At 41.0% G+C, this 22,625-nt stretch overlaps 1 protein-coding gene across 1 annotated transcript in view; it reads right to left on the bottom strand.

Annotated features, from left to right (window-relative positions):
* The window catches only part of PLPPR4 (phospholipid phosphatase related 4), a gene marked incomplete at its 3' end in the record, with an annotated part of 35,541 nt that extends 14,639 nt beyond the window's left edge, over positions 1-20,902 (bottom strand). The window contains exon 1 of the mRNA XM_083357697.1: positions 20,807-20,902. Within this exon, the coding sequence (XP_083213823.1) occupies positions 20,807-20,887 (81 nt within the window). The 5' untranslated portion in view covers positions 20,888-20,902. The remainder of the gene's footprint in view (positions 1-20,806) is intronic.
* Between the last annotated feature and the right edge of the window lie 1,723 nt (positions 20,903-22,625).

Genomic DNA, 22,625 nt, shown 5'->3' on the forward strand with positions numbered 1-22,625 from the left:
TTTCTGTCCAAGTCAGATTAAAATATTAAATAAACACACAGGGAGGAAGAATGGGGTCCTGAAGTCATCTATTCAGACCTGGCCAATAGGAAGACCAGGTACATATATGAGGTGAGACATATATATTTCTATTTAAATTTCAATAACTCTAAATTTGCATCTATATATTGGCAAGTGCAATTTTTATGCAAGTCTATATCTTTGCTGCTGAAGCACAAGTTGCCAAGTTGCAACTTTACCACATTATCTTGTATACTTTGGGGGCAGAGCATTAAAAAATTAGACCAGCATTTTTTTTCCTACTGGAAAATTCTGAATATTAAAAAAAGTTTAAATTGTTCCCAGGATATTCATTCATCCAAGCTACAAAAAAAATTAAGCTTCCTTCTACCAGTGTTGGACAACTTAATTCACAAATTAAAAATAAAACAAATAAAGATACTTAAATTCTCTGACTGCACAGAGCGATGGTCATATTTATCTGATTTTTGCAATCATGATAGCATCAATGTAAGGTTACTGTTATCTTATCCTCATTTCATATGGTAAAAATACACGGAAAAATTCTCCAAAACGGAATAAAATTTGAGCTCCAGCAAGAGTCCAGAAATATCTTGATCCCATATAAACAATCAGAAGAAGTCCAGTAGCAATTTTTCCAACTAACGAAGTTTATTAAAAAGTGTAGGTTTTTCTGAGCTACATGTATGAGCTCCATCCATCCATCCTTCCATCCATTCATCATTGGTCAAGGCCAGCATCTGGGTTCAAACTCAAAAATAAACTAATCCGACAAAATTGATGAAAGATAAAAGGAGTGTTTTGGATTTCTTGAAAGCCCACTCATCCAGAGATTCAAAACATCTGACAGTCGTTCATCAAAGTGGATGTTTTGTAACACTTATTCCAGTCCTATGTTATTCATGATTACTCACAATTATAATTCAAAGAAGTTTGATGGGGTATATTTTCAAATAAGTTACATAAGACTACGTCCTTAAAAACAATTTTAAGTGGAAGTAGAAGTGAAAAAAGAGTGAACCTTTATCCATTATCTTGATGGGTGGGTGGGTGGGTGGATGTGTGTGTGTGTGTGTGTGTGTGTGTGTGTTTGTGTAACAACATTTAACCCACCTTGGCTTATTCCCAAAAAAAGATCTAAGCACCGTCAAAGTTGGTTAATATATGGATGAAAGTCGTTAAGAAAATTGAAAGCACTAAGCCAGGACTCATAAGAAAACAGATTTATTTATTTTTTAAAAAGGAAAATGTAAAATTGCTTCCATATTGTTGCCAAGAAAACTGCAGGAATATGTCTACAAAAAATCAAGCTCTGCTTGAAAGACATGTGCATTGCCACATTCAAAGCCCTTGTGGTTTTGATGATGGTTGGTGATGGAGGAGAGGGGATTGTGTACTTACTGAATTTTATTTGAAGCATTGATTTATAGATTGAGATAAAACACTGGAATATAATTGTCCCATGACAAATCTGTTACTTATGGTGATACCTGTTAGTATACTTTTGGAATACTCTTACTATTTAATCGAAATAAAGTGATTTTAGGGGATGTTCCTAATAGTTGGTGAAGGCCAAAAACCACAACTTATCATACTGAATAATGGAAAATACAGTAGATGGTTTTGCTATGGTAACAAGCAATAGTAGATGCCATAGCTAAGAGAAAAATAGGAACGAGCATAATTTTTCTAATGAATTCTGACATTTGATTATATCCTTCCTTTTGTATAACTCAAGGTGGCATTTGTAATGCTGTCTTTTCCTCTCCCCCCCCCGCCACCACAATAATTCCGTGAAGTGGGTTGGGCTGACAGAGATTGACCGAAAGTCACCTAGCTGGCTTTCATGGCTAATGGAGGCCTAGAACTCACTGTCTCCTCATTTCTAAGCCTGCATCCTTAGCACTACACCAAGTTTGTCCTCTCTTAAAACTTCATATGATTCAAATTTCATTACCACTGTCCCATCAAGCTGATCTAGATAACCTCTTATACAATTTAGAAATATATAGAAGGTCAATTACTTAATGTTGAAAACGTTTCACTCAGATCTTGTGCTTTGTTTAAACAACTCAGCCATGACTGATAACGATTCTGAAAGAGCTAAAAATAGTTTTTATTGTTGCACATTGGGCCAATCTACAATGGTACATCCTTCTGCTGCCCCCACTCTGCTAGTACCATGCCTTCCTTCAATCAGTCTATCTAGAATACCTGGTCTGTTATGTCACATATGGCACTGCTTGATGTTATGACATAATATCCTGAGCTAGTTCATTTCATTGTCATAAATACTGGGATAAATACATAGGTCTGACATCATGCAGATACTTGAAGGAATAGGATCACATGTGAACATGAAACGGCTTATTCCAATAACCGCTTCTCTTACCCATTGCTAACAATCTTCCTTGGGGGCCTTTCATAGGGTTCTTCCTGTCCTGCCACTTGAAAGCGTTTATCAGAAGCCCGGGGAGCTGAAATTGAGATGTTCTGCCAACCAAGACCAAGTTCCCCCCTCCCCTCCCCCTCCCATTAAGCTTCTAGAGCAGGGGTGGGGATCGATGGCACTTTTATGACTTCTGGACTTCAACTCCCAGAATTCCTGAGACAGCCTGGCTCAGGAATCCTGGAGTTGAAGTCCACAAGTCATAAAAGGGCCATCGTTTCCCCACCCCTGCTCTACAGCATTGTTTCTAGAGTTGGGCAGTTTTCAGATGTGTGGAGTTCAACTTCCAGAACTGAAATAGTGTAAAATTTATTTTTTGGTGACTAAAATCATCGGTACTATTAACAGCTTCCTTAAACCACAACTATTATCCATCCAGGGACGCGGTGGCTCAGTGGGTTAGGACGCTGAGCTTGTTGATGGGTCGAATCCCGAGTGCCGCGTAACAGAGTGAGCGCCTGTTACTCATCCCAGCTTCTGCCAACCTAGCAGTTTGAAAGCACGTAAAAATGCAAGTAGAAAAATAGAGACCACTATGGTGGGAAGGTAACAGCATTCCGTGAGCCTTTGGCGTCTAGTCATGCCGGCCACATGACCACGGAGATGTCCTCGGACAAGCGCTGGCTTTTTGGCTTTGAAACAGAGATGAGCACCGGCCCCTAGAGTTGGAAACGACTAGCACGCATGTGCGGGGGAACCTTTACCTTTACCTATTATCCATCCATCCATCCATCCATCCATCCACCCATTCCTTTTCCCCAAGTATAGTGCCATAAATGGTGAAGCATCAGCACCCCTACCCTAGGGTAAATTTAAGAATTCCTATATAAGAGACCAGCTCAAACCTAGTAAGTATATTTGTCTCTTCCCTGTAACTTGCTGCAGGGAAAGAGGGAAGAGGGATGCCAAAAAGATCTCTTAAGACTGTAATTTAGCTGTACAACACATGGAACAAAAAAAGCAATTTCACATTCATGGAACAATGTTATCTGTTTCCCATTTTGGAAATGTCACTGTCTTGGCAATTGTGGGAGAATATTGCTCAGGACCTTCCTATCCAATGCTACTGTGTGGGACATCTCTAGCAAACAGGAAGAAATTCTTATGCAGAAAAGAAGGAGCAGCTTCAATGAACTGCCTTTGTTTTTAAAAAAAGGACTTTGCAAATTTGTATATTTAATGATAACATGTTTAGAAGCACAGAGGTTATGCCTAGGTGAAAGAAAGAATATCAGGCAACAGGGACCATTTCATGTGATCACAGAATGTTACAAATTCTTGCTGAAGAATTATGAATACTTAATGATGTTTTAATACAACTAGGTAAGAGAAGTAGGATAATTATGTTTCAAGTGCACAAAGAGAAGAACATTATTTGATACACTCAATCCAGTAATTTGATTTAGTTGTGAATCTACCCTCATGCCAAACATTTTAGTCTTCCCCAACCTAATGCCTTCTGGATGTGTTGGGATTGCAATACCCAGAGGGTATTATAGTCCTGATGACTGGTTTGAGGACACCAGTTTAGGAAAGACCAGCTGAAATGTTCTGGATCATTCAAAAGTTGTGAACTATGCTATTTCTAAAAAAGATTTGAAAGTCATACTTATTCAGCTTAGCATTGTACCTGTATTCCTTAAGAAACAGGTTTGTGGTCTGGGGGTCCTCTAGATCAGCGTTGACCAACATTTCCAGCCTTGCGGACTGGTGGGGGTGGGAGGGGGGATGGTTTTGCGTAAGCGGTCAGATAGCACGCGTCCACATGCAGCTCTATTTGTGTGAGTGACATGCACACACGCCTGCTGCTCACTTAAATGGAGCACACGTACGCACACTCGCCCACCACTCACACAAGTGAGGATGCGTGCTCACCCACACACTCACTGGCTGTTTCGGCAGCTCGGTTGCAAACCCCTCACAGCCCACTAGTGGGCTGTGGTCCACAGGTTGGGGACCCGTTCTAGATCTGGTTTTGACACTGGACAGAGACAAAAAATGAGCGGCAGTCTCATGGACCATACATTAGGGGTTCATGCACTGGTATCACAGATTATGAAGTATGGAAGAGATTTCGTAGATAATCTTCCCCAACTTCCTGACCACTACAGGAATTCATTACTATGGTATCCCCATAGATAGCCATCCAGCTCCTGATTAAACACCTCCAGCAAAGATTTACTTCCCACGTAAATCTATTCCATTGTTGAAAAATGGTTGTAATTATGTATTTTTTTCTTAATAGTCACGCTGAATCTACTTTCTTGTAATTTAAACCCATTGTTTCTTGTTTTTCTAAAGCTTTCCTGGCAACCTCTGAGAATGAGAGAACTTTTCTTGTAACTACCACAAATCCAGAAACAGGAAGAGATAATTAATCTTGCTTTGCATCACCTGAATTGCTCAACAATTACCTATTGGTAAAAGCTAAAACTCGGTATTAGAATTCTGATGTTTCCAGTTCATTGGCTAGGTGTTTACCAGATTCAAACCATGATCCCGTTCTCTTCAAGACACAAGTCATTCTGTGATCCATTAATAAGTCCAATTTTCCTTTTTCACGTTTTACCAATTTCCATTTCAATACTTATGCATGTAATGGCAGGAGAAACAATGAAGTCCAGGTATATGTTTGCTGAATAGCCAGTGCTCTGAAGCAAAGCTGCACACCCAATATATAGTTCTCTTCTTTGGCTCAAGTGTTCATCGATCTTGCTCCACAGATGGGTGATGTACCTTATTCCTCATCTCAACTGTTGTTTTCTAGGTTTTTGGAAAGTAGCAGGATTTCCTTAGATGTCTCGTCCTTCACAGTTTTCTGGGGATTAAAACCTTCTTCAAATGCTGCAATGTTCAATGTGAAGAAAAGTAGAGGAAGTGATATTATGATGATGTGAGACTCTACTGCTATGGCATGTAATAGTATAGCCTAGGAAGAAGCTCAAAAGGAAGATGCTTAATGTGAGCCTAGCTCAGGGGTAGGCAACCTCGGCTCTTTTATGACTCATGGATGACTCAGGAATTCTGGGAGTTGAAGTCCATGAGTCATAAAAGAGCCGAGGTTGCCTACCCCTGGCCTAGCTATTCCAGTCATATCAAGTATGGATGAGAAGAAAACTACAGCCAACTGGCAAAGTTCAGTCAACTTATTTGGTTAAGGTGCCAGTAAAAAACCCATGCCTCTTTGGCATGGGTCAGTTTCAGCAACAGACCCATGGGAAAATAATGGAATTATACCTTAATTAGTGACAGGCCAACCTGACCAGATCTTTTTTGGAGTCTCTGTATTCATCTATTTTGATGCATACCTTTGCTTTTTCTCTCTCTCTCTGATTCTACTTGGTTCGAGGAGCACTGAGTTCTGAAGGCAACAATAACAACAAAAGTAAAATAGGAAAAAAATGTTTTTACTTATCAGGCCTTACGAAAAATATATACCTATTAATGAGACTCTGATGAACACATCTTCTGTAGAGTCATAATGGATGCTGCGCTGAACCTCAACCATGCAAGATATAGGGTCAGCATTTTAACCTACTTATACTAATAACCTAATTTGCTTTAATTACAAAACAGGGAAAAAATAGACTCTGAATGAAAATTCCACATGAATCCTACTTTGCAATTAAAAGAGGGTGAAACTGGGTATGCAAGCAAGTACATGCATTTTAATCCTCTGTTCCTACTGTCATATTAAAAATTATAATATCCCGTGCAGTTTGGGGTAATGCTCTGGAGGCCATATGATGCCCAAAGCTCCTCTCCGGGGCCGATGAACCATTGATAGGGGCTTTTCAAAGTAACAATGGAAGGTGCATCTGAGCACAAATAAGCCAGTCCGGAATTTCTCCACAGTCAAGAGGTCCTTAACTTTAGAAAAAGTCTTTTTCCTGGATAGCTGTAGTGAGAGTGAAACGTCAATCACAAATCAAAATAAAAATTCTAACTTCTAAGCTTCGCTTTCTTTCCTTCTTCCTTTCAGGTGTGTGTATTGGGAGAATAGTTTTTTAAAAAAAAAAACAAACAAACAAGATGTGACCCTGTGAGTGAAGCTCTGCCCCTTTTTTCCTGCATTGCATGCATAATGCATATGAAAAAACAGGGAGAATTAGCTAAAATGACCACAGCTTTGTCTTATTTATTTTTTTGACTCCCCCCCCCCCGCATCCCGGAGAAAGCTTCTCATCAACATGGCCACATTAATCATTTTAACAGTACCTAACTCTTTGAAGTAAGAAACTTACTTTGTCCAGGTTTAAAAAAGGACCGACTTTGATGAACCATAACAAAGAACAGGCAAAGCTTTATCAGACTGACATTGTACTTCCTAAAATAGAACATCTTGCTTAGCTGAACCCCACCGAATGAGATTTGGTGAGGAAAATTGCAAGATAGTTTTCTCCCTCCCAAGCTCACTATCCTAGTCCCTTTGAAAACATGTTGGAACTAAGTATATAGTATACCAAGAATTTTCACGAACTGCTGTTTGGCCTTAAGTAAATACAGGTAATCCTCGCCTTACAACAGTTCATTCAGGGACCGTTCAAAGCTACAACGGCACTGAAATAATGTCTGATGACTGTTTTTCACACTTATGGCCACTGCAACATCCCCATGGTCATGTGATCAAAATTCGGATGCTTGGCAACTGGTTCATATTTATGATGGTTGCAGGGTCCCAGGCACATGGGATCCCCCTTTGTGAGAAGCAGTCAATGGAGAAGCCAGATTCACTTAACAACTGTGTTACTAACTTATCACCCGCAGTGATTCGCTTAACAACTGTGTGCAAAGAACGTTGTAAAATGGGGTAAAAGTCACTTAACAAATGTTTCACTTAACAACAGAAAATTTTGGGCTCAATTGCAGTCATAAATCAGGGACTACCTGTATGTGACATCAGTATTTTGTGCAATATATCTGTCCAACAGAAGAGAACCGCTGCAGAGTTTCTGTGATTGCTTACTGTTCACTACTATGATTCTAACAGCATTATCTGTGGACATAAATTGTCTGCTTTTCTCTCTTCTTCTTTAGAAGGCAGCCATGAAACGATACATGTCTCTGAACGTATTTATTTGCCATAGGGGCATATTAAAACTTTTCATCATAAAGCAAAAGATATCCACTCAGGCTATTCAATCAGTGCATTAAATTAGAATTTGAAGTACCCCTAAGGAGTAGTAAAATATTATGAGTCACACAGCATGTAGAAAAGAAGTTCACATAGGTCCTTTTCTCCTCCTATTGAAAGAACCCAGAAGAATAGCCTTTGGTCTATAATTCAAGCATCGTGGCGCGCTTTCATACTTCTTTAATTGAGCCAGTGAAAGATCTAGCAGCATAGCACAGCTCATTTTAACTTTGGAGGCCAGCCTAGGCCATTTTCTTACTTTATAGTATGTGTAATATTATACGTAATAGATGGGCGAAAACTGCAATTTTTAATGTCTAGATGCAGAAATGAGGCACACTGTCCTTATTTTCAGATGCGCTTAAAATAAGATGTCTAGCATAACTTCCTATTCAACAGAAATAATGGGAGCAAAAATATGTGTCTTTTTCAAATATCTTGGAAGAGTTTTAAAATGGACAGCCAATGTGGTGGAGTTGTTAAGACGTTGGACAAGGAGCAGGGAGCCAAATTTAATAAATAAAAATAGTAACAACCCAGGCTACAACAGCCACTGATGCTCAGTGGGTTATTTTCTCCCAGTCCACCTTGTCATTGTGGGGGGGGGGGGAAATGAAGGAAGAAGCACTGTTATACAGCCATGAGTTCTGGTTACAACAGGTGGGATATAAATTTAATAAATAAAAACAACAACAGTTAAATGACTGCAATAATTCAGTTCAAGTTCAGATTTGGTGCTAAAAATTCTCTGTATCATATAGCACAAAGTTTGGTGGTTAAAATGCGGGGCTGATCCTGGCAATGTGAGGTTTAATCCCTATCCTTCTGTTCTCTTTTTCTCAGCAAACAAGCTGTAACCTTGAACCTTTCTCTACAACCTGAAAAAATCAAACTGCATCTGGAGGATGAAAAGCAGATTTCAATATTATACATTCATCAATTCTCTGTTTATTCTAATACTATGAGAAATGGTGCTTATGGAGAGGGAGCTGGTGTGATGGACCACAGTGAAGTGGTAGGCGAGACCACTTGCAGCCATTGTCAACCTCCCATCGCCCGGTTCGCTCCCACAGGGTCAGCCTACTCAGAGTTCTGTCAGTTAAGCAATGCCAGCTGGTGACCCCTAGGGGGAGAGCCTTCTCTATGGGCGCGCCGACCCTCTGGAATGAGCTGCCTCCGGAGCTGAGGATGGCCCCCGACCTTCGGTCCTTTCGCCGTGACCTGAAGACATGGATGTTTCAACAATCGGGCCTGGACTGACTATGGTTTTAAATTTGGTTTTATGAGGTTAAATTACTATGTATTGAACATATCTATTGTTTAATTCTTTTTTAAATTTTGTATTTTCATTTTCTTTTTTAGTTTTTATTGTTGTGAGCTGCCCAGAGTCCTTAGGGAGAAGGGCGGCATATAAATATAATCAATCAATCAATCAAGGAGGAAGCATGTGGGAGAAAGAGGGGCACGGCAAGAGACAGCACAGGCTGAAGATGGATAGAGGCAGAGGCAGAGAGTAAAAGTAGCCATCCAGGACCAATCTCCCTATCTGTTAGGGTAAATGTAGTAAAGGTTTAGTCTGTAAGGTTCTGTCTGTTGGATGTAAGCAAATAAAAAAACCTCTACACTGGCTGGACTGTTCTAAGTTGTTCTTGGGCTAAGCCTGAGAAATACACTGCAATGTAATAATGAAAGAACACCTTACTTTTCACAAGACAATAAAACTTTCCAAGGCAGTGTTTCTTAACACTGTAAGATCTTGCCAGTGCTTTTAAAATAGGAAGATAATGCTGGATGTAGGCACTTTAGGACCGCTTGTTGGCTGGAGAATTCTGGGAGCTGACATCTACACATCTTAACATTACTAAGTTGAGAAACACTGCTCTACATATACATATCACTTATGAACTAGACATCTCAGTGGCAGACACTGCAAGAGGAGAATAGGTAAAGGTAAAGGTTCCCCGCATATGCGTGCTAGTTGTTTTCAACTCTAGGGGCCGATGCTCATCTCTGTTTCAAAGCCGAAGAGCCAGCGTTTGTCCGAGGACATCTCCGTGGTCATGTGGCTGGCATGACTAGATGCCAAAGGCGCATGGAACGCTGTTACCTTCCCACTGTAGTGGTCCCTATTTTTCTACTTGCATTTTTACGTGCTTTCGAACTGCTAGGTTGGCAGGAGCTGGGACGAGTAACAGGCGCTCATTCTGCTACGCGGCACTCGGGATTTGACCCGCCAAACCTCCGATCTTCTGATCGACAAGCTCAGCATGCTAACTCACTGAGCCACTGCGTTCCCTTAAGAGGAGAATGGTGAAGCATAAAAGGGCATTTTCAAAATAGTATCTAAGGAACACAGAGAACTGAAGAACCTTTCACATTTTTCTATAAATTGCAGGGAATTTAGCTGAGACCATATCTCTCTCACTACCAGACGCAACAGGCAAGGGAGCACAGTTACAAACCTATTCATTTCACAACGTGCCGTGCAAAGCAAGGCATCTGCTTTATTTATATGAGTGATTCATTTTCCAGAGTGGGCAATTTTTCTCTCCCTCTGTCAGTATAGCCACATAGTTAAAGTGATACCCAGAGACTAATGTTGCAATTGCAGCCAACTCAGATGGTTTTCAAATAGCCTTAGATAAGTTCACAGAGGATAAACCTAACAGTACCTATGAGTTACGGTGTCCATATGTTATCCTCCAGGATTGGCAGCTGGCGATCAGCAGCATAGAGGGCCAATAGCCCTACGCACTGTGGGCCTCCTTGGTTTTTGTGGAGAAATCAGCTGCTAGTTGGATGCAGAAGGCCATTTCTAAGGTTCTTACAGATGAATAACAGTTGTCTAGTCCTAGAAATTTTTTGAAACTATAATTATGGGATAAGTTTCAATGTACTTATGCATGTAGAGCTATCTAAAAAAAATCCTTAAGAATTCAACCAACCTATAATTATTAGAATGTTTGGAGAATTTAGGTTTTTTTATTTATGTAATTTTACCCCCACCCCAACTCTGAATAGGTTACAAATGGTTAGAAGCACAAAACTCCAGAACACAACCCAAAACAAAATATGTAAAGTCAAATGTCGTCTTTTCAGTTTGGGATGGGCTCATTGCATAGTCTAGCCCAGGGGTCTCCAAACTTGGCAACTTTTAAGACTTGTGGACTACCACTCTCAGTATTCCTCAGCCAGACATGCTGGTTGGGGAATTCTGGAAGCTGAAGTCCAAAAGTCTTAAAGTTGCCAAGTTTGGAGACCCCCGGTCTGGCTCAATGCCTGGGAGAAAACCTGGTTTTTAGGGTCTTAAGAAAAGCTGTCAAGGTCAGGGCCATCTGAACCTTGAGGATGGCATGACCTCTAAGTCCCACTAGGCGACCTTGTTTTGTAAGTGATCCAAAGCATGCCTATTGTACTGGCTCTAATATGATGTAGACCATTAGAGATAGGTGGTCCCAGTACAGAAGTGTTGGCTCAGAGGTATATGGCATATATGGTATCCCTAGGTATAAAGGCACCACACCTGATACAGTATTGCAGCTCATGGTATCTCTATACCACATTGATTGATGGCACCACCTCCTGCCAACATGAAGATTTGCATTTTTAGAATGATTAGAAGAAGTGACATTGATACCTCTAAGCTTTGGTGCCAGAGGCAAGTACCCACTTAACCTTAGCCTAAAGTTGGCTGGGGTCCCACAGGTAACCTGCCTCTGTGCCATAAAGGACTCTAAAGTGATAATGAACACTTTGAATTACACTTGGAAGCTTATAATAGGGAACCCATGCAACATTATAATCATTGCTGTCATAAATCAGGAAAATTATTTAGACTGCATTGTTTTAAAGACATCTGGGTTTACTGAGATGATATTATGTTATGCTTAAGTGTGTTCATATTTATTAACATTCATAAAGGGCAGTCTAAAACTAATTTTAATAAACATCCATAATGCCAATATATATGGTACATACAGTAGGATGGGGCTAAAAATATCCCATAAATGGATCTGTCAGTGAAACTTTTTGAATCAAAGGTATGCAATTTAGGGCCACAATTCATCCCCAGGCTTGCTTTATTTAAATTTCTTCTCTGCTTAGGCCATATCTTCCTGATAAATTTATTAAAACTGTTTGGGATGTTAAATCTGCAATGTAAAAGATGATGGCACCAAAGCTTTATTTTAATTTCATAGAATTCCTGCATTTCACGGTCGGAGCCTACTTTAAAATTTGTGAAGTAAGATATTAATATATTTGGATGAGGGAGAGAGTTGCCCAGACTCTGGAAATTCTCTGGATAAGTGGAACTTCAAAGAATCTGGTAGGGCTTTGTAAGCAATACTGTGATGGTGATTAGTTTGCTTCCCTAGGCAGTGTGTTTCCCCTCTGACACCACAGTTTAAGGTGTTTAAATTGTGTTTTGACCATTCCCTTCTCTCTCTGGAACTGGATTCTATCTAGTAGATAGTATTAAGCTTGCTGGAAGAAGGAAATTTCTCTAGATTTCTTGCTTTGCTCTGAAATAATTTCCTGAAATAGTTCATTTGGTCATGCACACACACACACACACACACACACACACTATTTACCTTCTGTGACACCGCTACCACAGCCACATGTTCAACTTGGAAGAATGAAGATACCAATTTGTTTCCAAGCATACAGTTCAGATGCTCACTTTGATTCATCAACATCTCACTTCCAAGAAACTTGAGCATTTTTTCTGAAACTAATTCTTCAGTTGTAGATGAGAAAGATATTTCTACGCCCAGATTGCCAGGCTGCAACCTGGATACCTTATTTGAATGTTTAACTTTGCTGAATTAGGGATGACACAGCTTCCTTAGTTCTTTCCCCAGATTCCATCCATGTGCCGCAACTCTTTTTTTCCCTTCATTCTCTCTTGTGTCACACACAAAAGCTGACAAAAGCAGATGAAATGTTAGGAGCAGGTGAGAGAATCTCTTGATAGCTCTTGGTACCAGTACAAAAGTAATTATGAATAAAGGCCAAATCCCTAATTTGCAAACTGGCAATCTTCGCTTACGGTCCAGGTTGAACTCCACTTAAAAGTGGGTCCAGTTGATTTCAGGAGAGCAGATCAAATAATCACGCCATTATCCCTTTTTGATATTTTCCTCCTGCCATGGTAGATAATGACCAAGTTCCTTCTTAGTGCTCATTTTCATCTATGTCACTAGATCCGAATGTGAGACTTGGAATATGACATGTTTCATATAAAAACTGGCATGGATTAGAATTACAAAGATTACAAATTGACTGGAATGAATGGTCCCCTCTAATGATTGGTGATATTCATCTTGAATCAAGAATTCACACACAGCCAAATTGCAAGTAGTTGTAATTTGATGTCCGTAGGACGGTAGACAACTGAAGCTTTAATCTCTTCCACTTTCCTAATTCCAACAGCCTTCAGTCTTAACTTGAGGGAATCCTTTCCGCATAAATAATAATAAACCTTTATTGTCAAAGTACAACATGTGTACATTGAGATTAGCTGAACCTCCCCCCCGTGCTCTCTCCCCCCAACACACAGTGACAACAAACCCTCCATCCCACCACACTATGTGAACCATCTACACCACACACCGGCCTCCCAAGTCAATTCTGCATAAGATTATGTCCCATTTAAAAGCCTAACAGCCCACGGATAAAAGCTATTTTTCAGCCTGTTGGTACGGCTGGCTATATTCCTATATCTTCATACATTGAAGAGAAAATTGTAGGCATGTGCTAGATGGGGATTTTCAAAGGTTTCCTGGGCAGCAGAACCTGAAAAAAACTTGAACCTCTGATCAAGAGACAAAACTCTAACAAAGGAAAATTATTAGAGTGAGTAAAGTAAGTAAATTATTATCACAAGTAGTCCTTGACTTACAGTCACAATTGAGCTGAAAATTTCTGCTGTTAAGCGAGACATTTGTTAAGTGAGCTTTTGCCCTGGTGGTGCAGTACTGCAGGCTATTTCTGCTGACTCCCAGCTGCTAGCAGTTTGGCAGTTCGAGTCTCTCCAGCTCAAGGTTGACTCAGCCTTCCATCCTCCCGAGGTCGGTAAAATGAGGACCCAGATTGTTGGGGGCAATAGGCTGACTCTGTAAACTGCTTAGAGAGGGCTGTAAAGCACTGTGAAGCGGTATATAAGTCTAAGTGCTATTGCTATTGCCCCATTTAATAACATTTCTTGCCTCAATTGTTAAGTGAATCAGTGCAGTTGATAAATCGGTAACCCAGTTGTTAATCTGACTTCCTCATTGACTTTGCTTGTCAGAAGATCACAAAAGGTGATCACATGACCTTGGGACACAGCAACGGTCATAAATATAAACCGATTGCCAAGCATTTGAATGTTGATCACATGGCCATGAGGAAGCTACAAAGGTCGTGACTGTGAAAAAGGGTCACGTCATTTTTTTTCAGTGCCGCTGTAACTTTAAACGGCCACTAAATGAACTGTTGTAAGTTGAGGACCTACCTGTATTACTATTATTACCCTTATTCTCTCACAGAAACACATCAATCTCTCGTGGAGCTATAGCCTGCACAAAACATATGATATATAGCACATTTTGCGATAGCTCACACCTGAGTTTGTATAGGCCTAAATCAAATAAATGAAACTGTCCAGATTCACTCAAACTGAGTATACAATTTATAATTCCAGAATTTGATATCCTTCCTACAAGTGTGTTGTAGGTCAACTCCAATGATCACCATCTGGCTTGATCAGTGGCCATTTTTCCTTTTTTGGCACATGAAATGGGGGGTGAGTTCTGTCTGTCTCGCTGAGCTTTTGAAGTGGCATCATTAGAATGAGAGGTGCCTGAAGTAGGCTTGGAGGAGAAAATTACTGTTCATGAGGAAAGGAGGGAAGATATAGATAAAGCCGGAACATGAACTGGAGTGATGAAAAAAGCTATCATTTTTCCTATAGCCAAATATAGTAAGATTGCTAGTACAGGATTTTGAGCGTGTCAACCAGGGACCCATGACTTAACTAGAATTTGAAAAAAGGAGTATTCATTATTATCCAATATGCTCCCATAAAACCAATGATGTGAGGGGTGGGCGCCCCATAAAATACTAGGAACAGAATCTAACTTCAATTCTAAGTACGGTAAATAGACAGATTTACATCCAAGAAAAAAGAAGAGACTGGTATTCAGTCTTATGAAAATTATCTGCTGGTATTAGAGTAGCCAGCAGACTTTGCATTTTTATGTGATGCCAAAATTCATGGGAATACTATTTGAACATTAATTTCCTGAACACACCAGCCATATCCAGACATTTAGGAAACTTGTATTTTGTGTGTGGGGGGGCTTCTAGAAAACTCATTCAAACATCTTCTGACATTCATCCAGATTACAGACTTATCCAAAACAAAGCACTCCATAGACTGATTACATTGTGGATGGATCAATGAAACCTCCCAACAGGTTTTGGAATATTGGAGAAAAGTGTTTAGGTCAGTGGTCACAGACACATAAACACACTATTTCTGTTCCTCTAGCAAGTATCACAATTGTTAAACATCGTGAAGAATCAAAAGGTTGTGTTTTCTGACCAGCAGTCCTAATGCGGTAATTCTCCCTTGCGTTTCCCTTGCAGTTTTTTGGACTTTTGCTGCCAGGCCCATGTGAGTGATGATACTGGATAATTATGCTAGCAAGTCCCAAATAATTAATTTCTATTTTCTAGGATTTCTTCAGTGTGCATGATTAAATAAAGCCAGGACTGAGAACAGAGGCTGTTGCTATCTGTCAATAAAAGACATGTATCCAAAGGAGTACAACAAAAGAGAAGGATTTCAAAAAGTCATCTGCATAAGGAAGATATTTGGACATTCCATGAAAGCTCTAATATCCAGACATGCTATCCAGAAAACTACATCTTGACCACACAATATTTTCTTAGTTTTTCCTATGCTCACAATAGTATCATTCCCATTTTTGAGAAAAGAGTTCTTTCAATGTCCAAGTAAAGACTGACCTGATATGCAAAACATATCTTTGTTACTGTTCTTTGACATAAAATTTGAAAACAAATTAATTTAAATAAAATGGCTGTTTCTTTCAATTGTTAATTAAGTTTCATCAGAGTAAGGCTATAAAAAAAAACCTCTGGATGATCGTTGGATGGCAGACAACATGGAGAACTTCTCCTGGCTTGCCTTCAAGTGATTGTCTGGATTTGTATAAAAGCCTTTAGAAAATTCTGCCAAGCAAAATATAAAGAAACAAACATGTGGAGGGGGGTGGGATATGTCATAGCAGCACAATTAGGCTCCAGAGAAAGAATAGGATACCTTTGGGGATTGGTGGACAAATGTAGAATGTTGAATATCTGTTATAGGCACTTTTAAAAGTGGTCATCATTGAAGTGGGTGGCCGGGAGGAGGAATTTGTGCATTTATAAAACTGTTGTTGCAGTAGCTGTGCCCATTAATTAGATGTCAAACTGCTGATATTTCTGCTTGTCATTTTCTCTAGCTGCTAGGACAGACCTGGGCATTTTATGATCCCCCAGGTGACACCTGACCCTTTGGCTGTCCCTGTTCAGCCCATGTGAGATCAACTGGAAAACAGAAATCAAATGTAAATAAGTATATGTCCCACACACAATACAATTGCATTGCTTTTATTTTGAAGGTGACTGCTATTTTATTTTTCAGTTTTAAGAACATGCTTACAAACGTTCTCAGTATGAATGGTTTGGCCCACCACAGCGGTCCCAGTTTTTCATGTGGCCCCTTGGAAAAATTAATTGCCTGCACTAGGATAATATTTTTGACTCATAACATCTTTGTCTAAGCTGGTGAGTATACCTCCAAGGAAAGACCTGTAGGTTAAAACCATGCACCATTTAGAGTTCTAAGGATGTTGCAAGCTCCTGAGATTAAAAATGGGGTAGAGACTAATGTACAGTATTGTTTTCCAATATGACAACTGCCCATTTCATTTTAATTAAAGAAATCTAAAAACAAATAAAGGAATCCTTAAGAAAAGCAACAAAACCCTTGTGGGTCATGAAACTTACGGCTGCTAAGAATGAATTCCTAGGTACACTGACACCTACATATATGTACCTTAGCACTGCTCTAGAATGAAGTCTGCTTTGCCTTAAGGATGTTCAGAATTTTTTCATGTGTTGAGGACAATATAGAATTGAGTAGTTTATTTTATTTATCTATCAATCAAATGTCTATACTGCCCATCTTACCTAAGTGGTTTACAAACAAGATAATCAAGCAGTATGATGAAAAAGTTAGCTTTACTCCACCTCTGGCGATGACTTGTTAGAATTTGAATTTACGGTGGTTGTGAATAGGAAAGACTAGATGTTTTTTTTCAAATGTAAAGAACTTTAGTCATTGAGTTATTGTTAACATGGGCAGCTAATATAAATTGATTAAATAAATAAGTAAACTCTAGTTGACTACTCTTCCTCACAGCTAATGATTTATTAAAAAATAATAATCAGGGGTGATGCCTGGAATCAAAATTTAGTTTACTAAAATCCAAATAACCAACTCCTTGTGAAAAATGCCCCCTTCCCCCGATGTTTGAGCATCTTAAAAGATTAATAAACAATACATGTGATGTGTTAAATATGAAGGATTTGCAGGTTTGGTGGCTTGTTTCCACATGAAAAAATGTTGTCTTCTATCATTGGCATTTGTCAACAAAGAAACTGTAGAATGTGTAAAGATATTTTGAATCCTTGCTGGAAATGTGAACAACACGAAAGGACATTTTATCATGCAAAAATGATAAAAATGGATACAAATGCATACATTAATTCAGAAGGTTTTCAAGGTTAAAGTACAAATGAAACCAGAGTTTTCTTTTGAGACTAATGGACAGGTAACTAGAAAAAAGTCATGGAATTGGTTTTTATATATAACAACCACAATGAGATGTGCTCAAAACCTGCCTGCAATGGAGGAATGATTGGTGAAGATGATGGAACTTGCACAGATGGCTAAATTAACTTATTTGATCAGGAAAAAAACCAACGTCTACATTTACGGCTGACTGGAAACCCCTTACAGATTTTTTTGCATGACAGAAAAACAGGCACTTATAATTGAATAATAGAAAAAGTGAGCTTTTTATAATCTTAAAGTAAAAGACAGTTTGCATTTGTACTTAAGATTATATTTAATAATGTTTGCTACAAAGAAAATTGGAAACTTCTTTTAATTCTTATTTCCACTCTTTTGCCTTTATTCCTTCTTTTACTTACTATTGATTAGTTTGTGTTAATTTTTATGTTTCATAAAACTTATTACAAAAAAATTATAAAAGAGAAAAAATGTTTCCTTCGCTGTATACAGTATTTTGAGGACTCTTGCATTCTTTTCACTCTTAAATTGTGCAGTGGGCTAGCTATAGCACACTTTTTTTAAAAAAATAATCCTTTGCTACTTTCTAGTCTCCAAAATTTCTTAGGTGGCTGTCTTGTTGAGTTGCCTTTTGTGAAATAACAGTCAGCAAACGTGTTTCTTTTTCTCTTTGTATTATGCAATAGAGTGAAATTCTAATATTTGCTTTCCATGTATACAGTGTGGAGAGCTATTCCTTACCATGTGCATTAAATGAAGTCAAAAGGCATTTTAGACAAATTTCAGTTCAGCTGGAGTGCCACATCCCTCAATGCACAGTATTTTTTAAAAGACAATGTTAAACAAGCCAACTCGCATCTTCCTCTTTTCTTCCCTTAAGAAGCAAAATACAGAAAATGCTGTATTCCCAGTGCTATGAACTTCTCTGCTGCTGTTTATGACAGCACAGAACTGTGATAGAACTTTTACACACTGTTGAATTTCCATATGTCCACCATATCACTTAGTTCCACTTCAAGTGTTACTGTGTGTCAGGACCAAGAGTCCTTGATTTTTACACTCATGTTGCAGCTGGTCTTGAAAAATATCCTAAAACCAATCCAACTTATCTAAGCTCTGTTTATTTAAGGGTTTTCTTTTCTGAAAGCACCTGAGAAGAAATCCCTCAACATTGACATTTTAGGTTCTACTGTGAGATTCTGATTATTAAACTGAAACTCCAGACCTAAAAGTTCACAAAGCAGCAACCTTTCCCGGACCTTTCTTTAGAGTTCCTTTCAAATAGCTATTTCCAGATGTTTCCCTAAGCTTTGATAGTGCATAATAGCCATAATGTAGAAATATGTTCTTCTCAAGAAAGTAAAAACAGACTTCCGACGAGCACAGAATACAGGAAGAAACACACAAGTTTTCTGCATTCTTAGTTAATCGGTTTGCAAGGAATCAATGAGAGATTGAGGAGAGGGAATGAAGGAATTGAGATGTTCCTCTCAATTTCGCTTTCAAATCTTCAGGAATCTTGGAAATTTCTATGTGGATGCATGGATAAACGGATAGATACACTCAGACAAACATACAACAGTACTTACAAGTAGTGACTTAGTGACTTTTCAGAACAATCATAAAAGGCTATTTAGATTCATTTTCAAATGTCTATGGAGATTCTTGGTCATCCACATCATAGTTACCCCAAAGGTGCTTTTTCAGAGGCAACTAGACTTTCTTGAAGACTTTCTTGGATGAGAAGAGAAATGTCTTCAAAGAAAAACAAGAAAGTCCAGTTGCCTCATGAGAAAGCACCTTTGGGATTCATTTTCCAAACACCCTTTTCATCTGCATCAGCTTCCATGCCTTTTATCCTTCCTTCTTCAACACTGCTATTACTACAGTCCTTGTTTGAAATTCACAAACATACAAATCCACTCTCTGGTTCAGGTATCGATGGCCACTGACGGGTATTAGTTAAAACTGTGTGAAACAGCTATTGACTTATCATCAGAATGAATATCAGCCCCAAACCTGCAGTATTGATGGGATTCACACTTGGACAGCACACTGTCAATGCTTGCTGACAACTTTTTTCTACACTGCTCTGTGAGTTACTTTGAAAAGGAAGCACGGGTTGAATGGGTCCCACCACGTGTCCATCCTGACCACCTCTGCTCTCTTGCTGAGGTGTTTCAATAAACAAGGAAATCTGAATTCCTTTTCTGCCTGCACATTACATCACCAGAAGGGCGGAAGAGAATGCTTGTGCAGCAGAAATGAGGCTATCTCTCTCTCACACAGGAGCCCCAACAGATCTTGGGCAAAACAAACAAACGAACAAATAAATAACACCTCACTTGGTTGGCTTGCTATTACGAAGCTAGGCAGTGTAGCTTTGACCACCCTGTAGAAATTGCAACCACTCTCAGCACATCCCAAATATCTGGAGCATCCCCAAATATCCTCTGCCAAAAAGGACCCCCAAACTGATTGTTTAATGATTGACATACATTTACTTTCAATGCCATCTCCAACTTACTTAACGTCCCATCCTTTTTTTTGATTTTTGGCTAAGAATGTATGCTTGGCATAAGCAGACGCAAACCCTCCCCCTTTTTTTGTCTGAAGCAATATTGGGATGATCCCGTGTGCACGTGATCTGATCTCATCCAGCTGCCCTCTCTCCATTTGCAACACCCCCTCCTCTTATCATTTTTTTTAAAGGAAAAAAAAGGATAAATAAACGCTCTTTTCCCCCTCCGGTAGAAAAAAGAAGGAGGTGGCGTTTCCGAGGCAGGTGGAGAAGGATGGCCAAGCTTCCCAAATCTTTTAGGGGAGATTTCGGAGGACCCAGATCTCCGTGGGGGGGGGGGGGAGGACCAAATTTCGGTGGGGGGAGATTTCGGGAAGCTTGTCTGAATCAACGCGAGGAGGTCCCGGGAGACCATCGCTCAGCCGATCCCCGCTGGGCAGGTCGGACAAGACCTTTCCTCGCCGTTTCCAACCTGCTTGTAAGCCGCCCTGAGTCTTCGGAGAAGGGCGGGATATAAATGGAATTAAAATAAATAAATCCCGACATCCCCCACCCCCCCCCCAACCTAACGCCGCGATTGCGCTTAAGGCGCGTTTCGTGCAACCTCACATGCAGACACGCAGCCTGGCTTGATGGGCTCCCGCCGATGGTTGTTGCTTTTTCGGCCGGGGCACCGGCATCCCCCCCTCACCCACCCGACAAACAACCGCGAGCAGGGACCCCTGGCTCTCTCTCTCTCTCTCTCTCTCTCTCTCTCTCTAACCCCCCCCCCCCCCAAACTCCAGCAGAGCCGCGCAGGCAGCCTCTCACCTCCACGAAATAAAAGCAAGGCAACAGGGTGACGCTTTCCTTGGTGGCGGTTTTGCTTTGGGGCCTCTCCTTGGCAGACATGCTGATGACGGGCCCGAGGTGGGGAGCCGGGGCGGGCGCGGGGGCCGGCAGCGCATTAGCCAAGGCGGCCGGGGCGCTGCCGGGAAGCCTGCCGGCTCGGCTGCCCCAAACCCGCGCGCTGAGGTCACATTCCCCCGGGGCCACCTCTCGCCGGGGAAGGAGCGCGCAGCCCAGCACTTCTTCCTCTCGGGGCGGCAGCAGCAGCAACAAGCCCCCGGGCTCGCCGCCGCCGCTGCCGCCGCCGCCGGCGCTGCACGGCCGGCCTCCCCTCTCGACCACCAGCCGCCGGGTCTCCTCCTTCTCCAAAGCGGCGGCGATCAGCGCCTCCTCTTGCCCGCCGCCAACGCCGCGGTCCACGCCGGGATAGATCCCGGGCTTACATCGAGCCGCTGTGGTAGCTCTGGCAAGCCGGCTTTTTCGTGCAATATTCATAGATCTGACGTCAAGGAACCAGCTCCATGCGAAAAGGATGGAAGGGGGTCCGGGTGTCTACATGGTGAAGCTGGAAGAAGAAGAAGAAGAGGAGGAGGAGGAGGAGGAGGAGGGGAAGAGGGAGGAGGAGGCAGGCGAGCGAGCGAGCGAGAGGAAGCGGGCGGGGGGGAGAGCGAGGCAGCCCCCTTTAACCCCTTCCCTCTGTCGTCTGAACGCATTATTGGGTGAAGATTTGCGGAACGTCGGGGAGGGGGGGAGGAGGAGGAGACTAGCTGGCGACGAAGGGGGGGAGGGGGCGTGGCGAAAGGCTTTTATTTATTTTTTTTCCCCACAGGTTGCGGGTGGTGTTTTTTTTTTTGGTTGTTTTTTTTTTTAAAGACAAGTAGCCGAGGCTGTCGGCAATATCACTGGCGGATGCGATAGTTGCCCTTCCAGACACAACGATCTGATTGGACACGACGCGGGCCCGTTCGACCAATTAGGTAAGAGTTCCTTCCTTAATCTAGATTCTAGAATAAATAAATGGAAGCGGGCGGCGGGGGGGGGGGGAGTTTGAGGACGTGATTGCCCGACGTTGGGGCCGATGAAAGCAACCGCTCTCGGGATAGTTAGTTTTGGGTCAGTCACGGTCGCTTTTCCTCCGCCTGACCCCAGGATGGCCGCTGTTCGGGATAGTTTGGAGCTCGCCGAGAGGCATCAGGTGGCACAAAAGGCAATCGGTACTATAACAAGCAAGGATTCTGCCTCTCCAGCTCAGAATAAATACAATGGCTACAGTAGTTCATTTTCACAATGGTGCATGAGTTCAGCTTAGTTCAGGGGTAGGCAACCTCGGCTCTTTTATGACTCGTGGACTTCAACTCCCAGAATTCCTGAGCCAGCAAGGCTGGCTCAGGAATTCTGGGAGTTGAAGTCCACGAGTCATAAAAGAGCCGAGGTTGCCTACCCCTGGCTTAGTTTATGCCGCCAGAGACTGATTCAGAGAGGTGGGATCTGCATAATTTAATTTAATTTAATTTAATAATTTAATTTGTATACCGCCCTTTTCCCGAAGGACTCAGGGCGGTGAACAGGGCAATACATAATAAAAAACAGAATATGAAAAAGTAATTAAACAATTATGCCCATAATAATTAGTACATATTAAAAGTTAAAACTAATTTATAAAAAACCCAACCCCATCCCATCAGGCCATGTGGGAACGGGCAACAACTGAAGAGAGAAGATAAAACAGGCTTCAGAGTTTCTCCCAACTTCTGAAGTTGCAGCACAGGTAGTCCTCAACTGACCACACAACGGAGCCCAA

This window comes from Vipera ursinii, assembly GCF_947247035.1.
Source record: "Vipera ursinii genome assembly, chromosome: 3".
Classification (NCBI taxonomy): Eukaryota; Metazoa; Chordata; class Lepidosauria; order Squamata; family Viperidae; genus Vipera; species Vipera ursinii.